Source organism: Ctenopharyngodon idella, chromosome 8, assembly GCF_019924925.1.
Source record: "Ctenopharyngodon idella isolate HZGC_01 chromosome 8, HZGC01, whole genome shotgun sequence".
In the NCBI taxonomy this organism is placed as follows: domain Eukaryota; kingdom Metazoa; phylum Chordata; class Actinopteri; order Cypriniformes; family Xenocyprididae; genus Ctenopharyngodon; species Ctenopharyngodon idella.
This window is the reverse complement of record NC_067227.1, coordinates 28,688,374-28,712,925: the sequence shown is the minus strand read 5'-3', so window position 1 is coordinate 28,712,925 and position 24,552 is coordinate 28,688,374. Positions and strand designations below refer to the sequence as shown.

At 37.3% G+C, this 24,552-nt stretch overlaps 1 protein-coding gene and 1 long non-coding RNA gene across 5 annotated transcripts in view; both read left to right on the top strand.

Annotated features, from left to right (window-relative positions):
• Nucleotides 1-10,629, top strand: part of tbc1d22b (TBC1 domain family, member 22B) — a 56,390-nt gene extending 45,761 nt beyond the window's left edge. For all 4 annotated transcript variants that reach the window (XM_051903088.1, XM_051903086.1, XM_051903087.1 and 1 more), the window contains 2 exons: nucleotides 55-150; nucleotides 4,508-10,629. In XM_051903088.1, the coding sequence (XP_051759048.1) occupies nucleotides 55-150; nucleotides 4,508-4,636 (225 nt within the window). In that variant the 3' untranslated portion in view covers nucleotides 4,637-10,629. The remainder of the gene's footprint in view (nucleotides 1-54; nucleotides 151-4,507) is intronic.
• Nucleotides 10,630-19,227: 8,598 nt separating this feature from the next.
• Nucleotides 19,228-24,328, top strand: LOC127517556 (uncharacterized). The gene is made up of 3 exons (XR_007931281.1): nucleotides 19,228-20,390; nucleotides 20,547-20,663; nucleotides 22,837-24,328. It is a non-coding gene; the product is annotated as an uncharacterized LOC127517556 (long non-coding RNA).
• Nucleotides 24,329-24,552: the final 224 nt, after the last annotated feature.

Below are 24,552 nucleotides of genomic sequence, written 5' to 3'. Positions count from 1 at the left end.
TGCTTACTTATTGAAGCATGTGCATTCTGCTCTGTATCTGCTCTTGATCCTCAGGCGGAGTCAGAGGGATTCTCCCATTTCCACCTCTACGTGTGTGCCGCCTTCCTCATCAAATGGCGTAAAGAGATCCTCTCCATGGCGGACTTTCAGGTACCGTCATGTTTCCGCGTGTCGTGCATGTCACAGCCGCTGGGCTCCTTGAATAAGCATGCGTCCTTTTACATGTGACCATCTGCATGTGTGGCAAGCGCTTCCCACACATGCATGCATCACTTGAAAGCGTCCCGGCCGTCACTTATCCCAAGACTATCGGAATAATTGGCCCTCCAGTGGAGCAGCCTCTGCTGTAACTGAATTTCACAGGCCAGAGGATTCACCACACCTCAGCGACCACAAAACAAGAACGTTCTGTTATTCGCCCCCATTCTCGCTCTTTTTCGAAGTATCTCCACGCATCAGCTCCGTCTCTGATTCTCTCGTTTATTATTTGCCTCATTGTCAGGTCGGGTAGTGAAGGGTTTGATGAACAGCTATTTGAGCAGGAGTTTATACTCAGGCTGTCAGTGGATTAAAATAATCACATTTAATCATCTATGGACTGATGATCATGTTCACAAATTTGCTCATTTGATTGTTAAAAACTAATAATAATAATAATAATAATAATAAAATGTTTATTATTTTTTTTGTCGAGGAAATCTGTGGAAGTGATCATGTGAAATTTCTTAAAACATTTAAGACTAAAATTATGAATATTAATTCAAATGAAATATAGTAATAATAATACATTTGTATTAATATATTTTATTTTATTAAGATAAATAGTTTAGTCTAAAATATTTTAAGAATTTTCTTAATAATCATATTATTTTATTCTAAATTATTAAGAATCTTATTTTTAAACAATATTTTATTAAATATTTTAATGTTTTTGTTAAATATTCTTATATTTTATATTTGATATTTTTTATTATATTTTTTATGTGAATTTTCAACATCCTAAAACTTTTATTTATTTATTTTTTTTTTAAGTTTAAATTAGATTCTGCATCCCAAATTTTCACTGTAGTATTAGATTTTTGCACCCCACTCAATATATTTTTTCTTCTCACCAAACATCAAAGATGTTGATGTTGCTACAGTCTTCTGGTGTTTTAACCGTACATAAGAGCACATTGAGGGTGAGTTTCACTTGTAGGTGATATTTCAGACTTGTTGAGCTTTGATAGTTATTAATTTACTCCATACAAAGACTGCAAATGTCCCATCTGGATTTGATTTATAAATAAATTGCTGAGGTGTTTCTTCATTATTTACAGATAAATGAGCTTCTGTTTACAGGATTGTTGTGCCTGAGAATTGAACAAAGACACCTGTGCTTTTGCAAAGTGTTTATAAATCATGCAGAACTAAATTAAACTATTGTTGGTGTCGTTTTAAGTAAATTTAACCATGTTAAACATCTTTAATCAGTCTCTTAATGGATTAGTTTCAATTAAATTGAAAATTACCCCAAGCTTTACTCACCCTCAAGTCATCCTTTCTGATGAACACAGAGAAATATTAATTAATATCCTGACACATCTGAGCTTTATAATGGCAGTGAGCGGGATCAGTGAGTATGAGCTGAAGAAAGTGCCTCCATCCACATCCATCCATCATAAACGTGTGCTCCACATGGCCCAGGGGGGTTAATAAAGGCCTTCTGAAGCAAAGCGATGCGTTTTGTGTAAAAAACAAAAAAAATCCATATTTAACAAGTTATGAAGTAAAATATCTAGCTTCCGCCAGACCGCCTTCCGTATTCTACTTAAGAAGAAAGTGTAAAACTCTCGCAGTTCAAAATGCTTACGCTACATCCTACGCCTTCCCTATTCAACTTATGTAAAAAACTTAACTGATGTGACGCCAGTTTACACTTTCTTCGTAAGTTGAATACGGAAGGCGGTCTGGCAGAAGCTAGATATTTTACTTCATAACTTTGTTGTTTGTTTTTTTTTACACAAAAGTATCGCTTTGCTTCAGAAGGCCTTTATTAACCCCCTGGAGCCGTTTGGAGTATGTTTATGATAGATGGATGTGGATGGAGGCACTTTCTTCAGCTCATACTCATTGAACCCTAGCACTGCCATTATAAAGCTCGGATGCGTCAGGATATTTATTATTTCTCCGATTGTGTTCATCAGAAAGAAGAAAGTCATATACACCTAGCATGGCTTGAGGGTGACTGAGTAAAGCTTGGGGTAATTTTCATTTGAAAGTGAACTAATCCTTTAAGTTAACTTAGGCTGTGTCCAAAATCGCCCCCTATACCCTTAAATAGGGCACTATTTGAGGGGACAGCAATTTGTAGTGGTGTCCAAAACCATAGTGGACATTATCAAGTGCACTCATTCAATCCCACAATGCACCGCAATAACAAGTGTACAACCGATGTGCACAGTGCACTACGAGAGTCGCATGCCGAATGAATTCCCGCAACTGACCAGAAGATGGCGTCCGCAGCTGAATCATCCTTCCATCCGTTTTCCAAACTGCTGGTTCAATGTGGCTACAGTGTAATATCTTACTGGTATAAATTCCCTTTTAATTGATTATTACATTGTTTAATTAAGGTTTATACATAGTTTCCATGACAGAGTTCAAGATTCTTTTCATCTTACTACTGGAGCTGCCAGAATTCACTCACTCGTTTTCATTCACTCCCTCAAGTGGACTGTATTATGGCTCATTTCCACTGAGCGGTACGGTTGAGTACAGTACAGTACGGTACGATTCGGAATGGTAAACCCTGATAAGGCTTGTGTTTCCACCACCAACAGTACCCTTACTTGATAGGCGTGGTGTATGCCGGAAAGTAGTGATCGACGTCATTCTCGCGCGAAGAAGAAAGCAACACCGTAAACAACAATGGATACAGCAGATCTTGTTCTTGCTTCTCGGCATGTGGCTGTCTGTCACAAGAAGAAAACAAGCTTTGCTTGCTGCGTGCCGACATTAGGCGTTTCACAATACCAAGTAGTGAGATTCAGGTGATCACTGGACGCTCAGTGCTAATGTACCCAGCCGAGAACAGCTGTACCTCGGCTAGTCCTTCTGACATTTGCCGCTGGCTCAGATGTCTCAATAGTGGTTAAACATGAGATATCATTCATCTTGTGTATATCTAACGGGCAATCTTTGGTCTCATGAATTTATAATTTGTTCCCGGGCAAGTCGTTTTAGCTGAGGGCAACGTGAAGTTTCGTAACTTTACCGTTGTTACTAGAGCGCCGACTTGACTTGACTGAATTGTTTGCTTGTCTTTATTTCTTATTGTATAGCTTTTTATACTTTATACTTTTACTTTTATAATGGCTATTATTGATAATTAAAACCGACTTTTAACAAAAAAGAGACAGGGTTGTTTTGTCTTACTTCATTTTATTATAGGCTACATATACAGTGAAGATAATCAGAGTGATGTATATGTGCAATCATATGCACATATAGCCTGAACCACACATTAATAGGTTTCATATTATTTTTTACAATGAAAACGAAAATAGGCAGGGTTGTTTTATATTTTGTTTTGTTATATAGCCTACATGAAGTGAAGATAATCAATGCACGCATTGCCTGAACCGCATTTGTGTGGTGCCTCTTGTGTTGTCATTCCCCTTGTAGCACACACAAGTGACGACTCTCTATCAACTAATCAACGTTCTGCAGTGAGTGTAGCTCCACCCTTTTGGGACTGGTACTCTTGGTACTATTGTGCTTGGTACCCCAACGGAAGAGTCCCAAAAAAGTGGTATGGTACGGTTCGGAGTTAGGATACCATTCACAACTTTTGACAATGGAAACGGCAAAAATTTGCGTACTGTACTGAACCCTACCGCTCGGTGGAAACGAGCCATTAGTGAACTAATGTAGGGAATAGTGAATGAGGGTATAGGGAGCGATTTTCAACACAGCCTTAGTTTACATTCAAGCTCACACATGTGATATAATGCCAGACTATTCGGTCAATATATATATAGGCTGTTGTGATGAGCACAATTTTTTTTTATCCCAAAGCTCAAAGGCAGTTAGCAACTTGAAAATCAATGTTTTTCAGCATGTATGCTACTGCACTAAAATTCCCAGACCGAAGAACCCGAGATCTGATCTTACACAGAGTGAAGCTGATTACGATAGATCTGTTCTTGTGCACTTACAGCAGCTGTAGGTGGTGGAATGCCCACACACACACTCACACACACACACACACACTCACACGCTAAACACACAAGCAGTGACCTAAGAGCAGCGCCAATCATGAATCACATTATCCTAACATTGTAATCATGCCGTGATTACAAGCATTTCCAGTTGAGAACCTTAAAAATGCATTTCAAAGAATAGGTAATAGCCAGGAAACAATATTTTTTTTTAAAGGTGGAAGGCTGCTATACCAGCAGATTGACAGAGCTCTTTAAAAGCCACTAAATGATCCAGTTTTATAAAATGTGTTATGTCTTTTCAGAGCCTGCTAATACTCCTGCAGAACCTTCCCACAATACACTGGGGTAACGAAGAAGTGGGTTTACTACTGGCAGAGGCCTACAGACTCAAATACATGTTTGCTGATGCTCCGAGCCACTACAAGAGATGAGAACCCATAACTGGACCACAGCGAGACTCCGCAAACCCAGACGATGATCTGACCTAACGACACTTCTTCACTCGGTTTAATCTGACACAGTGAAGTTAGAGCTCACCAATTTTCGCCAATGACGTCAAATTTGTGTCATCGTCTGTTACAATTCACAATCAAGAATGAGACGGAGTAAACAACCATGAACAAAACAGATATTTTGGAAAAAAAACTGCAATCTTGATGGTTGACAGTTCAATTTGCCTGCAGATGACTTCAGAAGATAACTGACAATGAGATGCCAAGAGCTGAGGAAAGAAAAACGCTTATGTGAGCGTATCAGAATAAAACAGAACGACATGACATTCTAGCAGTTTGTTTTTTCTGAAGGCTTCCCTGCATCTTCCTTCATTTGTTACCTCAGATGTGGAGAAACCATCTCTCGTTTTTATTTTGTGGCAGATCTTTTTTCCCCCCAGCCGATGTTCTCTTGTTTTGTGTTATTAGACCATAATGTGATCTCCTCGGACCTTTTGCTCATTGCAACATTGATTGTACCACACGCAGGTACACGGGTCGATTCCCGTCCGTAATCACTCAGAGACGGTGTTATTGAAGCCCTGCAATACATGAAACTATGGCAGCCGTAAGGGTCATTTCTCAAGAGACGCAGCCAAGCATTACGGATTCGAAGAATCAATATGCAACCTCCAGAAGATGTGTTTGGGTTTGTTTTCAGGTTTTTATGTTTATTAGAATCATAAGACTGTGAATTTTAACAATCAAACATGAGAATCTAATCTTTTAAAGTGGCTTTGTATGCAAATGAAGCTCTTGCACAATTATTTCTTAGAAAATGGGTACTTTTAGAGCTTTGGTATAAGCGTTCAACTACTACTGAGGTAACGTTTCAGCCACGACGGCATTGAAATATTAATGTTGCTTTATAAAGAATGAATCAGTGTGATATGAGGTCAGCCTATGAGACCACAGGACTAGAGTCATATTGAAAGAAACCTACTGACTTAAAGGGTTAGTTCACCCAAAAATTATAATTCTGTCATTAATTACTCACCCTCATGTCGTTCCAAATCTGTAAGACCTTGGTTCATCTTCAGAACACAAATTCAGATATTTTTGAAGAAATCCAAGAGGTTTTTTTTATTTTTTTATCCCCAATAGAAAGCAATGTAATTACAATTTCTTCTCTACCCTGAAATTGTTGAATAAAGTTATTTTTGTTTAGTTTTTGTGCACAAAAAGTATTCTCGTCGCTTCATAACATTAAGGTTGAACCACTGTAGTCACTTTAACTATTTTAACAATGTCTTTACTACTTTTCTGGACCTTGAATGACTGCAATTATGTTGCTTTCTTTTGGGGATTAAAAAAACAAAAAACTCTTGGATTTCCAATACAACATACTTATTTTTGATTTCATCAAAAATATCTTAATTTGTGTTCCAAAGATGAATGAAGGTCTAACGGGTTTGGAACAACATGGGAGTGAGTAATTAATTTTATTTTTGTGTGAACTAACACTTTAAAGAGACGGACTGAAGGGTTTTGGTTTTCACTGTGTGGTACTGAAGCGTGGATGGGTAATACCTGCCAGACACGCTTCAAGCAGCACAAATCATAATCTTAAATACTGCTGAAGAACAGTAGATGAAGTCTCAAACCACTGTGAAAAGGCATCTACCATTCGCACGTCCATTTAATCTCCCAGGGCAACCAAATTATGCAGATGTTTATGCTAATCAGATGTAGATGATCTGATTATCTCCCTTGTCCCTTTGAACCCTTGTTTCACCTCTCGGTATATTTATTACCTCCGGCTGATTCGTTTTGATTGGTGATTAATTATTCAAGTTCTGGATCTTTCCAAAGTAGATGTGTGATCTTTATAAATTGGCGTGTAATGCGAAATTATTTTCTCTGACTTATCAGAAGCAAATATTTTCATTAAAACTTTCAATCATTTCGTATAACTTGAACCAAAACCCTGCATGGATAATCTGAATAATAAATTAAATAAGTGTCTTTCTGCTTTAATTATTGAAGCAAATGGAGGGTATTGATTAGAGGAAGGTGTCAGAATCAGTTAAAAGTGATGCCGTTGAACTTCTAGCTCAGCGCTGTGGAGGATTTGGAGTTTGCTGATGTTAAACGCTTGAATAATGTACATTTTGTCGGCTCGCTGTCCTTATTCATCTGTCAGTGACATTTGAAACCACCTGCGCCGTACGGTCTTGCTGTTACAATCTAATTTTGATGAAGCATTTGCAGTGCTGCACTCTTATTTTGAAGTGAACTGGAATGTATTTCTTTTTCTTTAGGTTTATGTCTTTGCATAGTTTAATGAGCTGATATTCACTCCAGAGATAATTAGTTTGCTCGTCACCCCTTTAAAGTGCGCTAAAGAAGGGGTGACTTATTGTCGAGGGTTGAGATTGCTGACCCTGGTGAGGAGATGAGGCAGTAATTATTCATGAGACGCGTTGAGTGAACTTACAGATAAGTTCCCAGTTTTAGTCTTTTGAATGACATGAAAGTTTGAATTGATTGTAATAATGAATCTGTTGTTCTGTTAAAACTTGTTTAAGTCAACATGAAATCAAAATGGACACCACTTTCTTAATACGTATTGCTGGTCTTATTGTTCATTAGTGTACATTGAGATTTGGCCTTCATAGTCTTCATCACTGCCTCTGAAACACCTTTTCTTTTCTGCTGATGTCACTTAGGCTAATGGATCAAGTTAACCAATAACCATAAAGATGTTCTTGAGGGTGAATTTGACCATCAGACTCCATGTCCGGCTCTTAAAATGTGGGTGCTGGTCTTGTACAGAGACTTATCACCCTTTCTCAATGCCTAATCAAAAGTGAAACATGTTATATCTTGCTCTAGTTACTCAAAAAAGTATTTCTTAACCAGTTATTGCTGAGCCAAGTACTGTACACTACAGTTCAAACATTTGTTTTTAATGTTTTTGAAAGAAGTCTCTTATGCTCACAAAGGCTGCATTTATTTGATCAGAAATATAGTAAAATCAGTAATATTGTGAAATATTATTATAATTTACAAACTTGTTTCTATTTTTCAATTGCAATTAATTCCTGTAATGGCAACGCTGAATTTTCAGCATCATTACTTCAGTCTTCAGTGTCACATGATCCTTCAGAAATCATTCTAATATGCTGATCTGGTGATCAATAAACATTTATTTTCAGGGCTTGACATTAACTTTTTTGCTCACGAAAGTTACTAGCCACTCAGCATTTTCACTGGCCACAATTTTGACATCAATACCACGAGGAAAACCTGCCATTTAGATATTTTTAATAGTATCTCAAAATTTGGCATCAGGTATATTAGGCTGCTGTCACTTTAAGACCTGATGCACGGATCCATTACTGTTAAACATGCCTTTTCTTTCTCAACTGTTTATGTTCACTTAAAACATGACTGACTGTGTTTGCGCGAATACTCACCAAGACCGGCCTTTTGACATTATTTTGTGTGTATTTGACTGTTTAATCACAATAAGCAGCGAAAAAACACTCAATTTAGTGCTGAGAGGTGGCTTTATGTGCGCGTACTTTGGGAGTGAGAAAAAATCTACAGGAATAAGTAAAATTATGTGCAGTATGCATAAATTCAAGCCCTGTTACACCAACAATATTCATCCGGAGCAAATGAAATGAGTGAGTGAGGGGAGGCGGGTTTGTGTGTCAACTTATGTGTCGATATGTACCGAAAAATCTATATTTTTTACAACACTACATTGCACTTAGTTTAGTACTTTAGATGCTTAAAAGACTACAATTAAAAAATGTATATATTATATATAAAATTTAACCTGCCAAAGTGGTTAGTAGGAGTGACTGCGTTACACGCCAATGCTGAAATCCACCTGCATTTGGTGGGTTGGTGGGTGTTAATGTCAAACCCTGTTTATTATTATCTTTGTTGAAAACCGTTTTGCTGCTTAAGATTTTTGTGAAAGCCATGATACATTTTTTTTCAGGATTCGTTGATGAATAGAAAAAGTTCAAAAGAACAGCATTTATTTGAAATCTAAATCTTTTGTAACATAAAAAATCTCTTCATTTTTGATCAATTTAATGCATCTTTGTACACTTTAAAAGCAATTTTCTTTCATTTCAATTAGAGAACCTATAAAGCTCTCAGCCAATACAATGGCTTTATTGAGGAAGGAGGATATGATTCTGCAGTGGTTCAGGATCTCGCATGATGATGCAGATGGTGTTTCAGGGGCACAGTAGTACTTCACGATCCACTGAAAACTCGCATTCAGCTTCATTCTGGTACAGTTCTAATGATTACTTTCCATCATCCAATCAATTCCTGATAGATAAAATATTAAAGTCCCACCTTGCATTTTGTTCTGGAATATTCTGTTCCACTTAAATTGATTGCAAATGCCATTTCATGTTGACTTTTACACTTTTGGGCATCTTTCATCATGAATGTTTTAAACAGTTTGGATTTCTCAGACACATCTTGATTGTATTACATTGCCTTTTCCTGCATGTGCATTCATACCTTGTTTTCTGATATACACATTAAACCACAGGTTTTTGATTATTTCATCTGCCTATGGTACAAACGATGAGTATTTTCATATTGTGAATCTTAGGCCCTGTTCACACTGGTATTAAGAAGCATTTTTCGACCAATTCCAGAGGTAGTCGAAAACTCGATTCGATTGCTTTCGTAGATGCTCATGTGGTCGAATGCGTTCAAACAGACACAAAAGACCGCCTACTCTCTCGCCTTCTGACCTGTGTAAACATTATGGGAAGCTAGCCAGATGGGATTTAAACTTTGTCGGCTGAAGACCCAAGTTTGGTTTAAAGATGAAAAAGTTACCAAGCACAATGTTCTCTCACCATTCACACACAAAGCTGATGCTCTCCGTATGTTTTTCTGTTATCGTCTTTCGGATTCAACTTATTTTGTCCATTACATCGAAAGATCTGAAAAAGCCCATACATTTACCCACCCATAGCCCCTCCCTTTAAAGAAATCAGGTCAGAAGTGAACAAAAAAGACGGATTAAAACATCAGGTGTAAACGGGAATGTGTCTACCTCGTCTACTTGTGATCTGATCAACCAAAACGCATCTTAATACCAGGTGGAAACAGGTCCTTACTCATGTTGCTCATGATTTCATATAATTGTTTTGTTGTTGTTGTTGGTGTTGTTTTTACTTTGTTCTGGCCTTTTAATTTTGAGCGAGTCGACTGTGGTTGGTAGACTTGATGTTTTTTCCTTTGTTTTCATTTCGTTCCCTTTTTTTAAAGAAAAGGTGTGCGCCCTGCCGGTACGGCCGCCATGTCTATTTATAGACATGTCCTCTATGTCTTAAGTTATTTGTCTCCTTCCAGTGACTTGTCCTGGGATTTCCTGCCTTTTCCTTCTCTCCATTTTGGGCTCTCTGCTTGGCATCATTCCTCCTTTCATTTATCCATTCTATCCATCGGGGCTGTGTTTGAAAGATATGCTTTGGTTCTTTTTTTGATTTATTCAAAATGTACTCTATAATTTTAGGATCAAATATTTGCCTTCGGTCTGCAAATAGAAATGGTGCTTCTCCTTGTATTAGTCATTCTACTGGAGAGACTGTTTTTTTTTTTTTTTTTTCCTTCTTTTTTTTTCAGTTTTATGATAATGTAGATGTGGAAGAACAGTACTGTGGTTTATGCGGCTCATAGCGTCATGATTGTGTTCACAGTTTGCAATGCAAATGAGTCTCTGTAGCAGCTTCATGGTGCGTCCTGATGCCAGATCTCTGTTGTTCTTTTATTTGTGTTGTTTTCCCCTCTGCGTAAAATGCCAAAATCCTCGAGTCATTGGGTTCTTCTTGCTTAATCAGTGCTTTTGTAGTCCACGCTGCTTTTAGCCTTAAAGAAAAGAGGAAACGTGGGAGTTTTCTGCTGTATGTTTGATTTTTGGATTCTATTAAACTGTTGCTACTCTGTTTTAATTTCATTATTGTGTGTGTGCGCGCATGTGAAGAATGACCGTGTCCTCTTGATGAGTCCAGGCAGCTGACGCTCGGAAGCGCCCTGTGGAAATGTCAGCTGTAATTAGCGCTTGTTAAGCAAATGGCAGGGTTAATGACCTCGTCGTCTCCCTGCCCACAGCCACAGTCTGTTGACTGTTGACTGACTGCGACCGAACCGGCATTAAACATTTATTATTCAATTTGACCGTTCCGTCCAAGGTGTTGATGGCCATTCCAGGATGCTGTGAATTTCGGGGGGAATTATGGGACATTATAACAGCTAATTGAGCCGTTTGGAGTTTATTTTTAGCCACCCTGTCAAACATCAGGACACTTACGGGGGAAAGAAACCAAAGGACAAAAGGTGATTTCACAGACACGCCGATATTGGGTGACAAGTAAGTCCATAGAGAGAGTGTACTGAGAGAGAGTATACTGACGGACTGGCAGGGAAAGTGTTTTGGGCCTCTGCGGTGCACTGTCCTCATGAGAAATGACGAGGGAAGATTTTTAAATGAGTCATTTTGAATTATGTGAAATGTTTGGCCTTTACATGTCAGCAGCTTTCTGCTTTAGGGGGATCTATGTTGGAGCGTACCGAAGGTAACGGCACGCAACCAACGGGGCACAGCTTTTGTTAAAGGGGTGGTTTTTTAGGCAGTAACGCTTTTAACTGTGGTAAAAGCACTGGGATGCACAGCCTTTAATGGCGTATTGCTTTTATAAAAGGGTAGAATAAAAGAAAAAAATGCAAATGTGCAATAAATAATTGCATTTATTATAAATAACAACATTATGATTTTGTAATGTGTGTCATTATCCTCACTGCTGGCTAATTACAGCAACATAAAGATTGGTTTTCACAGGGGTTTTAGGGGGGAGTCAACCTACAGTGTATGAATGGCTTACTAATAATAATTGAATGGCTCTCTGCAATACTTGATTCTGATTGGTCAGTTGCAGCAATCTCTCATTAAAAAAAATATGTATTTCTGACTGCTTATCCAGCTACCAATGTCCTTTTTATGTTTCTCTTGTATCACAAGGAACAAGAAACTGGTAAGTGACACAAAGACTTGGATGTGAAAGAACTTTGAAAAGAGAGTAACTTTTTCAAATTATTAATAATAATATCTAAATTAATATTGTTGTTTTGTTGTTTCTAGGCCAAATTTCTCCATACATCAATAAACTATTCTTTTAAAGATATGTATATTAAGCTATAATTTATTTGGTACCAGTATAGACCTTATGCAGCCCCGCCCCTTTTCAGCGCTGCGCTCGTTGTCTCTTGACTCCCGTTTTGTATTTCCACAGCGGTCTTACGTATTTATTAATGAACTGCTCGTTCTTCCCGGTCTACTGACATTTATTAGGACATCTACTTTAAACATTACAATGCTCACGATAACTTTCATTAACTCTACAACAAGTAAATCCACTTCACCAGCTAATTATTCTTTGACAGCGATGCCATAGAAATATACAGAGCTACCGCAAAAACGGAAGTTCAAAGACAATATTACAAAGATGGCGGCGCGGTTAAAGACGCACGGCTAAAGTAGGCTAAACACGGCTAAACTATTTTACGATTTAATCAGTAAAATAGATTAGCAACTTAAAAGCTACGTGACATTTCTCACCAGCGAGGTAATAACGGTGCGGTTCGTGAGGTAGATAAACTTACAGTTTCGCTGTTAGTAGAGACTGCTTCCGAACACTGTTGTTGATGGATGCACAAACTCAGGTACGTTAGGCTAATTCACGTGCTCGTGCTCTCTCTCTCTCTCTCTCTCTCTCTCTCTCTCTCTCTCTCATAACTGCGGTAATAGCGTTTTGGAATTAGCAACAGAGGCGTGTGATGAGATGTGTAAGAAATTAGTCCCACACAGGACAAAAACATGTCTTGAAATGCAACATCTGAACAGTGTTGGTGTGGCCGCATTACCACCTCGGGTGTGCTGTGCGTTATTTTCTAATAATTCAACGGCCCGTCGTCAATTATTCCTTACTTAGGTCATGTTAAATAATGAAACTTAATTGTTAAGTGTTACCTATTATTTTTTATCTTTGTAGCACACTGAGGTAGTATTATAACATCTAATAATATTGTAATTAATATTAATATTGTAATTTTATTGTTGCTAGTCCAATTGTTTTTCATGCTTTATTTATTTATCCACCTATTTCACAGGATATGATAATGTACAGTCAGCCAGGTATTTTTGCCAATAAACCCATTTAGGCTGATACATTATGATCATCCTGTTTGTTTTGTGATAATGACCAGCTGACTTTACATTATGACACGACTAGTTACTAAGCAAAATAAAAATGGACATAAAATATTACATTTTCTTTCTCTGTATAGTACTATATACTACTACTACTGCTTAAAATTAACTTAAAGTTACCTTAAAAATTACAAAATTACATTAATACATTAACATACAAAAATAAATAAAATTTTAAAATTTAAATGTGTCCTTTTCATGTTTTTATTATGTAGTAGTTTATCTTTTATAAAATAAATAATTCACTCTGTTGTGCTTCCTTTATTCGTGACTATATTAACAATATAACACAGCCTCTCACTTCATTTTAGATTCCAGCTACACTCCCCCCCCAAGCATACTTTCTACTTCCTGTCACTCTCCATCTCTCCGTCTTTCCGCTTGGTTTGCTCTCATCCACAACCCTATTTGCAGGTGGACCATTGTGATCTGTCTAAATATTACTTCTCCTGCGTCCCCGGTGCTCCACGGCCCCCGGAGCTCCCATCCGTCAGGGCTGATGGAGGTGCGGGAGGCAGGAACGGCTCTCCCATGCAGAAGGCCTCAGTCTACGGCTGAAATATTGATCACAGCAACTCATGGAAGAGCTGCCACCCAAAGCCCGTGACAGCACTTGGGTCACTGTGACAAAGACGGAGGTGAGTGATTTTGTGTGATTAGGTATAGCCAGAGGCACTTGTGGCATTTCCAGTCTCAAGTGTGCTGAAAGGGATGGGGGGAGAAGAAAGAGAGTGTGAGACAGAGGAAGTGAATCTACTTCTAGGTCCTTTCAACCGGAGTGCCATTATTCAGGGAAGCTGATTCAGGAATTCAATAATGGATGGAGTGAGCTCTCTCTTTCTCTGTGGAAGAGTAAAAGCTGCAGCTGAAAGGTCATTGATGCTTCTCTTCCAGTCTCTCTCTATCCTCATTTCCTCCCGGTTCCCATCCAGTAGCTAATCAGTGACTGACAGTTCAACCCACGTTCTCTCTCTCTCTCTCTCTCTCTCTCTCTCTCTCTCTCTCTCTCTCTCTCTCTCTCTCTCTCTCTCTCTCTCTCTCTCTCTCCCCACCTGTGTTTGTCTCTTATCTGCAGATTGAGGGATAATGGTGTGATTGTTGCCTTTGAGTAGTCACTGAACATGTCTGAAGGAACAGAACATTAAGACGCTGTGCCATTAACGGAATAATGTCCTCTGTTCTTTACACAGTCTGAACAGAAGGTCAAGAAGTCTGAGTCGTCATGTTCCACGTGACCATGTTCTTGCTAGTGCTCGGAACATTTGGGAGGTTTACAGGTGGAGATCTGGTTTCGCATTCAAATGGCAAGAGCTGGCTGAAATCAGCAGTTGCCATCTGATCGGTTGACATCGGTTGCTTTCAGGAATTGGTACGGCTGCCTGTCCTACTTCGCAATATCATATGCATTGCGTTGATTCAAAGCATCTTATTCACATTTATTTGTTTTGCAGATGCTTTTATTCGAAGCAAATTACAAATGAGACAAAGTTAACTTTAGAAACATTTTTAGCACATCGCATGACAATGGATAAAAAACAAAATGCAGTTCTTTCAGGAAACAACAGCAGCTATGTTTCCATCCAAAGTTGCGAATTTAACTTGTTCACAAAATTACCAGTGTTGGGGGCAACGCATTACAAGTAACATGATTTACGTAATCGGATTACTTTTTTCAAGTAACTAGTAAAGTAACGCATTACTTTTTCAATTCATAACAAAATATCTAAGATACCTTTTCAAATAAGTAATGCAAGTTACTTTGTTTTCCCGTTTATTGACTGACAATTCTCCTGTCCCCATGTTGAGAGAAATAGGGTAAGGTGTTGTTGTGTGCGCTGTGTGCACTTGATGGTTATTGTAGTTCTAGACTAAATGTGAACATGCATTTACTCATCTCACTTGCACGAAAAACATTTCGTATTCTTCAAAATGAATAAAAACAGTGAAATGAAATCTCAGAATATTGCTCAAACCTTCAATAATTAAATATATTAAATTGCACAAATATACATTATGTATTTAATATCACTGTAATAACCAATTTCTTTGCTGCTTCAACCAATCTTCAATGATCTAATTCAACCATACCAATAAGCAAAAATGACTTTAGATTAGATTTATAAATAAGAGTGTTGAACTTCCTTCTCCTGTGTCCCATTCTTCTTTAATCCAGGATGGCAGCACAGCTGAAAGGTTTGTTTGAGCTGCGCCCTCTACTGTACAGGTGTAAATATGCATTTCCTTCAGACTGAGGCTTATTTCTTTCACTTTTGGTGTGAAAGACCTTAACATTTACCAAAAATAGAACTATTTTTGTTGTTATTAACAAACAAACAAACAAGCCCAGCCCAGCCCAGCCCAGGTGAGCAAAAGTAATGTAACTCATTACTTTTCATAAAAAGTAACTGAGTAAATCAGTTAGTTACTTTTTAAGGGAGTAACGGAATATTGTAATGCATTACTTTTAATAGTAACTTTCCCCAACACTGAAAATTAGAATGTTGCAGAAAATATTTGCGAATAAAGCACCATTTCCATTCCATGTGTTCAAGAAAACAAAATCTTCACTTCTTGGGAAACTGGTGCAAAATAAAAATAGAAGTTTTTGCAATCTGTGGCTTTTTCTTTTTCTTTTTTTTTTTGAACATCATAAATAACTTGCGCCTCAGAGCAAGCAGACGAAACGCAATAAACACTGTTATGTTATCTTGCATTCGGAGGCGGATTCCTGGTGTATAGGAACACATGTAGACGCTTCGGTGATGTCATTATACCCAAGCATTTTGATGACTTTGATGACTTTAACTTTAATGTCTTAAATTACTCAGACAACAATGCAGAATTTGCAAAATCTGGTCGTAAATATTGAGTTTACTGTCTTAAACTGAAATTAGACTTTAGATCTTTGTCAAAAGTGTTTGATGTATCAACCTGATAAATTGTAAATGCAACTCATTGTGTCTCTTAAATGTGTCCCTTAAAAACCTGACCGTTGTATAAAGCCAGGCAGTCTTATTGAAATTGACAATTTCCACCAGCTCTTGCCATTGTTGCGCTCAATTTGCATCAGACAGTCAGTGAACGGGTCCATGGCCAATTTTTGCTACAAAAAAATTCTATTTCAAATAAATGCTGTTCTTTTGAACTTTCTATTCATCAAAGAATCCAGAAAAAACTGCTTCACAGTTTCCACCAAAATACTAACTGTTTTCAACATTGATAATAATAATAAATGTTTCTTGAGCACCAAGGATCATGTGACACTGAAGACTGGAGTAATGATGCTGAAAATTCAGCTTTGCCATTAAATTGTAATAATATTTAGTTTTTGCTTTATTCTTAATCAAATAAATGCAGCCTTGGTAATCATAAGAGACTTCTTTCAAAAATATTAAAACATCTTACCGACTCCAAACATTTGTACAGTATTGTATATACGGTCAAAAGTCTGCTTACACATATCATGTAGGTGGAAATGACCTTCCATATTGATCTGAATGCCTCCACCCACACCCGTTTAATGACTTTTTGAGTCACCTTTGAGACTCCTGCAAGTCCTGTGTTGATTAGAAGTGTTATGAATCAAAATAAAATAATGTTTGCCCCTTTAACTCTGCAGATCTCATATCTCCAGAAGTCTCTGAGGCTGTGCCATTTGGAGGGTGTTATATAATGCACAAGTCAACCAACAAACATCAGACACACATTAGGCTTGAATAAATATCACCAACACAACTTCATGTTCACGAGCTCTGTGACGGGTCAGGACACGTGAAAGGTCATAGTTGGGTGTTTGTGTATTATATAAATATACAGTGAAACTGACAACTTTCTGCAGGTTCTTATGGATCTAGGATCATCCTTGAAGCATTATGTGTTTCTGCAAGTTTTTCTTTTCTTTGTTCCCACAGATGGATTGAGATATTTCACACTTATACCTCCTACACAATTCTCAGAGTTTGTAATCAACATATGTTGTGCACACCTTCAAAGACGTGCTAGTTTGCACATAAGAGTCAATCAACTTCTGAGCAACACAAAAATTGGTGAATGTGTGCCAAACATTGTAGCAGACAAAGATGGAATGAAATGGTTTCATTTGCATTAGCACGGATGGTGACTCGAGACATGTTGCACCATGTTTAACACCAGTGAAATATTGGGTTTCCATTGTCACTGAAGTTAAACTTGGGGCATTAAGTTTTCATGCTCCATATTTTAGTGTACACAGATGAGATTTCAGAGCTATGGTGTAGGAAAAAGTTTTTTTTTTTTTTTAGCTCAGCAGTAGAAAGAAAAGCTATATATATAGCTTTTTGTTCATTACTATTTTTTTAGTAATATTGTATGGCAGCTTTACAGCACATTTTTATATGAATAATTTTAGTGAAATGATTCTTTCATTTAAAGGGGTCATAAAATGACACTTTTACAATATGTAAAATAAGTCTCTGATGTCCCCAGAGTGTGTATGTGAAGTTTTAGTTCAAAATACCCTACAAATCATTCAGTGGTGTGCAGTGCTGTTCTGAAATGAGGAGGCACATTTTTTATTTGTGAATCAAATGTAAATTAATGTGCATTACTCTTAACATTGACACATCTTCCTTGTTAAATGAACATTACTTTACATCAAAAAAGAAAAAAACAAACAAATACAATTCTATTTTGTAATTTTACATTAACAATGTATTGTAATAAATGTTCTGTTTATCAAAACCAAGTCAATCTCATCAAGTTAGTGTTTTAAGCATTTCTACATTCATTCCAAAATAATAACTAAAGGCTGTAACAATTTAAACTATATATTTTATTTGTGTATTGATTGTTTTTCTATTTAATAGTCATCTTAGGCTATTTTGGATCATCAGTCATGCTCCGTAAACACCGTCTGGCACAGACACGAAGATGTATTTTTAATTTCACCTAACTGATTGCACTAAAAATCATGTTTTCAGTCCATTTCAAGTTTGATTTTGACATGACATAAAGCGGTGATATCTAACTGGATGATATGTTTACTTACTATCGCACAATTAGTTTTCCCATCGACGCCATCATTTGTTCATTCAAACTGACGCGCGGAACGTTCACGTAAACAAGAGGCGGGATTTATCGCACAAACCAATCATAACTAATTACATCCAATCATAGCGCGATGGAGACGTTGCCTCCTGTCACGTGACTCCCCCCCCCCATTCATTCTCAATTACCCCCGGCATGACTCCTGCTGTAACTTTGCCTGCGGGTGTCGCTGTTGGGCAGTGTTCCTTTAGAAATACGAGTGACTTGCGCTCTTTTTAATGTTGTAATTTGTAATATTTGTGTTGTTTTATATGTAATATGGATTATTTTGTCATCCTATTTTTTTGAGGAGGCACTGCCTCCCTTGCCTCCTCGGAGGAAACACCACTGAGATCAGTTTTTTTTATAGCATGTTAAATTTGTCACTTTTTTGAGGGTGAGCAAAAACGCTCCGTTTTTGTGTGTACCTTTAAATGCAAATGATCTGCTTCTCTCAAGAAGAGGGCGGAGTTTCAGGAGCTCCTGTTAGCAGCGCTGCAGCTCCGATTAACATTACCTCACGCAGACTCACTAAAAATGTTAGAAACTGTTCAGCCTTTTATGTTCAAAACGGAGTCAGACAATGATGGAGAGACTCAAGAAGAAGTGACAACATGTAGAATGCAACAGGACGTTTCTGAACGGTTAGTTGATGAATTTATGTAGCTGATGTAGAGTTAACTAACGTCATTAATTAGCATATTCTGTTATGATAATCTATAAATCGCTCATGTGGGAACTTGTAAAATGCCTACAGAGCCAGAGAATATATGCTGCATGAAGACAGAACAGGTATAGTTTATTTTAATTACGGTTATAACTTGTCATGTTGTCATCTTGCTTTTATGGCATGCTATTGCATACATTCTGTAATGCAATAACATGACCCCACCCCTTTGTTGCGTGTTCCCAGGGGCAGGGTTTATGTAAATTTTAGGGTTTGTGATGTCACTAACCCGGGAAGAAGCTTGTTGTATTCCCTACCAGCCATTTGTCCTTAAACAGAGAATTCTTTAAAAGAAAATATCTCCCTTTGCTTGGAACTTTGAGCGTCGTAACTTTGCAGATGTTGTTTGTGCTCTAACAGCAACAGTACACACTAACTAAAGTAAAAAAAGGGAAATCATAATAAACCACCCCTTTAAATGAGCCAGTTCATAAAGCAGTAACGTTTAGCATAGCTAGCTATGCTTTCAAAAGAATATGTCAGCTATACAGTATATCATAAATCTAAAAATGTTATAAAACATCCTTATCCTTAAAGCTGCTTTGAGTAAATGTGTCTGCAAAATGAATAAATCTGTGTTATTTTAGTGCTATTTATATACCATTGTAGTATTTATTAAAAAATGATTAGCTTTCATAGCTTTTTATATTTTAAGTTTGTTTTAGTTTGTCTTAGTAAAATTATGTATTTTTTAAGTATTTCTATTTAACTTACATTTTTAATATTTCAGTTTTAGTACTTTAGAACTTATTTTTTATTTCAATTAGTTTCCAAAGCAAAATTTCTAAGTTCTGTTTAAATGTTTTTATTTTATTTTATTTTGTTACATGTTATGTTATGTTATGACTGTTTTGTTTTTTGTTTTGTGTTTTGTTTTTTGTTTTGTTTTTTGCTTTGCTTTGCTTTCAATGTTTTTGGTTTCACTAAATGTTTTCATTCATGAGTAGCTTGTAGTTTGACAAGCTCAAATTTCAAAGTTTTTTCCCCAAACACTGCATGAAAGTAACAAGGACTGGATTGCAGCAACATGTGGGTGAGTAAATTACATAATATTCATTTTTCTTTTAACATAGTCCCATTTATTTGCATTCATGCACTGAAAAAGTGAATATTACTGCAGAACTGATTCTCCCATGCTATAATACTTATCTCTCTGATGGTCTATGACAGGTGCCAAACAGGCTTTATGAATGTGTAGTGAGGTTATGAATGCAGCCTGAAGTCATGATGAAGGGATTTAGATGGGTTTACAGCTTTAAACTTAATCCTAAATTGGAGGGTTTCCTTCCAAACCCCCACATGGCCCAAATCTCTCAATAAAACATGAGAGAGGCAGCAGAGAAGCCTGAATACATATTTAAACAGGCTATTGAATATAGAGAGAATGTGTCTTTGTGTTTAAATTTGTGTTTTAACAACTGCGCGTGCATGTGTGTGTTCATTTAGCAGCCTCATTGATGAGGCACTTCCTGTGATTTCTGTTTCCTGTGTTCTTTCCAGGCTTGCTTGAGTTTCAAACGCGGCCTGATTCAAATATTCCCTTTTTCTTCTTCAAAAACCCATAAAGTGCTGATAAATGGTTTGAAGAGAGAGACACTAAAAGCATGAAACTCCAGAGAAGAGACAGAACGGAGTGAGTGCGGTATCAGGTGTGTAAATATATATGTGTGTGTGTGTGTGTGTGTGTGTGGCCAGCCCTGTCAGTTGTGTTGGATAAATGATGTGACGGGTTAGAGTGTGCTGGAGTGTTTGAGAGGTGGATGAGTCTGTCACACTGATTGATTTTCTTTCTTCGAGCGGCGCAGGCGTCGATGGGGAATGCAAACAAGTGGCCATCTCACTCTCCACCATCTGCGCTCTGAAGACAGCTTTTCAGCGGCCACAAGCATTCTTCAAACGCTCTTTGGAGACCGGTTTGGAAAGTTTGTGCTGCTGATATCTCTCTGTTTTAAACTCTAAAGACTAAACTTTAAAGTCAAAACTTTTTTCAAAGGTTTTTAGAAGTTTGATCTCTTGCGCTTTTGTGAACTAAGGCCACATTCTACGCAAGTATGCAAACGTAGACGCCAGTTCTTGGTCCAGTGCATTGCAAGTGCTCATACTTGACATTACTGTAGTTGTGACGTTACTCCAGTACTCAAGGGGGTGCTAGAGTTACTTTCAAAAGTCTGTGCCATTAAACTAGATGAGTTATTACGTCAGAGTCTTTAGATAAACAAAGACAGTGCAGTCATGTTACTACTGTATGAGTGGGAGAAAGTGCAGTGCGCAATATGGCAGAATAAGCGCCGCCTTCTAAATAAAGTCAATTGGTAAAGTCATTGCGTCACTGCCAGTGCTTGAAATGGGCCCGTATGCACAGACACTTTTCACATGTTGTCAGATTTCATTGTTGATTTCAAATCTGAAGTTTAATAGTAAGCTTGGTGAACAGCTTTGTAGAATTTGATGTTTCCCCATTAAAAGAGATAGGAGCTGCCTAAGAGGCATTTCAAAGATGGCTGCTGAGTGTGCTTACTTGTCTTAAAGGGACTTTGTTTATATTCATGTACTTCCATAAAATATTTTTCAGTTTTATATGAATGTGATTAGTCCCACAAAAAAATGTAAGTCACACTTACTCTGCGTTCACACGGGGAGTCGATGCTTGACGGAGGGCGTGTCTGAAGCTTGGTGTTGACGCTACCGTGTGATTGACAACAGCCAATCACATTACTTTCCGGTGTTGCATGAACACAATTGGCTAAGGTCTGCGCTAGGGCATTTGCATAAGATGCTCTGATTGGTTGACGCCTGCATGAAAATTTTTCAACTTCTTCCGTGAGCAATGCCAGTGACGCAACGGAACCCACAATTCAGTTTGGGAACGCATGAGGTCACCCATTCAAAGTAAATGAGAAGCGTTAACTCCAATGCCCCATGTGAATGCACCGTTAAGTCACACTTAAAAATATTTTATAATTAACATTGTTATTTTAGTCTTGTCTATAAAAAAATTATAGTATTTATTAATTTTTTAAATATATAAAAATATCTAATTTAAATTTATTATAATAAATATATTTTATAATAAAATTTTAATATTTTCATTTTAGTTTGTTTTTAGTGTTGTGCTTTTAGCATTTTTATTAGTTAGTTTTTTAATATTTATATTTTTTTTTTTATTATTTCAGTTTTTAGTCATTTTATTACTTCAACTTAAACTTAAAAAGCTTGGCAACTAACTAAAATAATTTAAGTTTTTCATTGAATGTTTATATTTTATTTCAGCTTTATTTCAATTACCGAAAACAGTACTAGTTTGAAGTGGCATCTGCAAACAAATGATGCTAGAGTTTTTCTCAGAACTAATGCAGCGTTCTTTACTATGTCATATTGTGGGATATTCCTACTGAATATCTCCAGTTTACAACCATACAGGTGTTCCACAAGTGGCGGTGCTTTGCAGTGTTCAACTGTTGACTAAGAAGTCTCCTAGCAACTAAATTGTAGAGGATAATTGACATGATGCAATGCTAGCAATTGTTTTGCAGGTGTAAAATAATCAAGAAATCATTATAATAATTATCAGAAATGCTCATTTACTAGATTTTGCACACTTGCCTCTGCAAACAGTTTTTTTTTTTTTTTTTTTTTTTTTTTTTTTTTTTTAAATCATGTGATGTTGGACATTTGGGCTCATTGTTGCATTTCATTTTATTTAAAGTACAACATGTTCCTGGATCAACATCTTTGATGATCCTGGAACAACATTCCATTCAACCAATGAGATTTGAGGGAAAAGTTTATTTTGGGACAGGAATGTTGTTCCAGGATCAACAAAATAGGTTGATCCAGGAACGCTTTTAACTCTTAACTAAAATTTGGACGTGCTTGACGAAACTGAGTGGATTGGAAGTCTGACTTCAAGTGCTGTACTATTTCACTTTTCCAATTAGGAAGTTTTTTTATTTGTTTTGTGGGTGTTTTTTGGGCTGTGACATTCAGATGTTTTTAAGTGTCCAAAAACTTTTTGGGGGCCACTGAATAATTACAATCCAACAAATGGAAGTGCAGTATCTATAACAGTATATAATTTTTCTATATTATTCCTAGGAGATCTTGGATAGCGTTCTTCAGGATGTTCCTCGCTGCCGTTTGTCGGATAATAACCTCGGTACGGTGGCCACCAGCATCCTCCTGCCCTCCGGACCACACAGCCCTCTCTACAGCTGGAGGTGGTACCCGCAAACATGCCTCTCTCTGACAGGCCTCTCACCAAGATGAATTCATCGCCAGCACGGGTTGAAATACTCTGGCCAAAACAAGTAATTTGATTGCCCCGACCGCAAATTAAGTTAGTGTGATTCAATTTTCGATTTGGAGCTATCCAGCAGCCATACATCACAGCAGACATATTTCATTACCCAGCTAAAGCAGGTGGGGGGCGGGGCCAGGGGTGCAGGTCTCCACAGGAAGACATCATAGCATTGTTATGGCACACGTTCAGTCGCTCACACTCCTTTCCTCCCAGCTACAACGTGGCTATTTATAACACGCAAACACATAGGGCTGTCACCGCACGCACTCTCGAGCGCATCAGATATATCCAGATAATTGTGATTGTCTCTGTCCGTTCGGTGAGAGATGATGTAAACAGCATTATCGCCACTGTTTCGGAAAGGAAATGTGTGTGTGTGTGTGTGTGTGTGTAAGAAAAACGGCACTCTGCCATGGAGTGATGCAAAACGGCACATCTCGCAGTTTATGCCTCTGAGAATTTTTGTCCGTTTCCCTGGTGACCGGCCATCACACTGATTGCGCTGACATAAATAATATTCCGAGTGCTGTTCGTAGTCTGGTTGAGGGTTCTGTGAAAAATAAAATTTTTGTGTGCCTCCATTTCTGTCCCGGTTGCTTATTATTTTATCATTAGCTATGTTATTTTAATATTGTTTATATATGATTGAAGTATTTCTTAATATTTTGAATTTGCTTTTATTTTTTTAATTTTAGTTGTAGTAATTTTTGTGTCACTTTTATCAGTTTTTGTTTTTTAATATTTCTATGTAGTTTAATTTATTTGGATTTCTTTTTAGTTTTAGTAATTTTAATACTTATTAAACCGATTTATTTCAGTTGAGGTGCCTCCCAATGTGCGTATGCACTATTTTATGATGTTTATTAGTGCAAGTAGTGTGTTCACACTGAAAATTTCAAATAGAAAAAGTGCTCTTTAAATGATTTAGTTAATTAACTGAAAAAAACGAAGTGTGGAATGTTGGACACTTCATGCACTCAACTGACGCAGCTTTAATAGACCCTTTTCACAGACTGTGATGATGCATTTTAACGGTCAACAATATCGTATTATATTACCTTTGCATCAAATTACAAAAATCTAGTTAACGCTGCTGTGAGGGTGTTTCTAATACAGCAGCTGTGGGAGTGACAGTAAAAATGACATCTTTCTCTTTTCTGACTGCCATTAATCAATCGCTCTCTATTTTTTTCTTCTTTTTGAAAGTTGTGAAAACACTATTGTGGAGTTTTTCTTTTGCTATTTGAGCAAATGGAAACACAAAAAATATATTTAATGTATTCTCTCATTCACCGCTATAGAATTTTACCCAACTATGACGACTTCCGCTTCTGAAAAACCCAGAAATGTGAAAAGGGTCTATTACGTAGCGGAGGGGGAGGGGCTACCAGACTCCACCGTTGAATGACAAAATATAAAATACACACACTACACATTTGAGTACATAGTGCATAAGTACATGGTGTACAGTGTGTCATTTGGGACACCGTTTTAGTTGCCAAGGCAACATT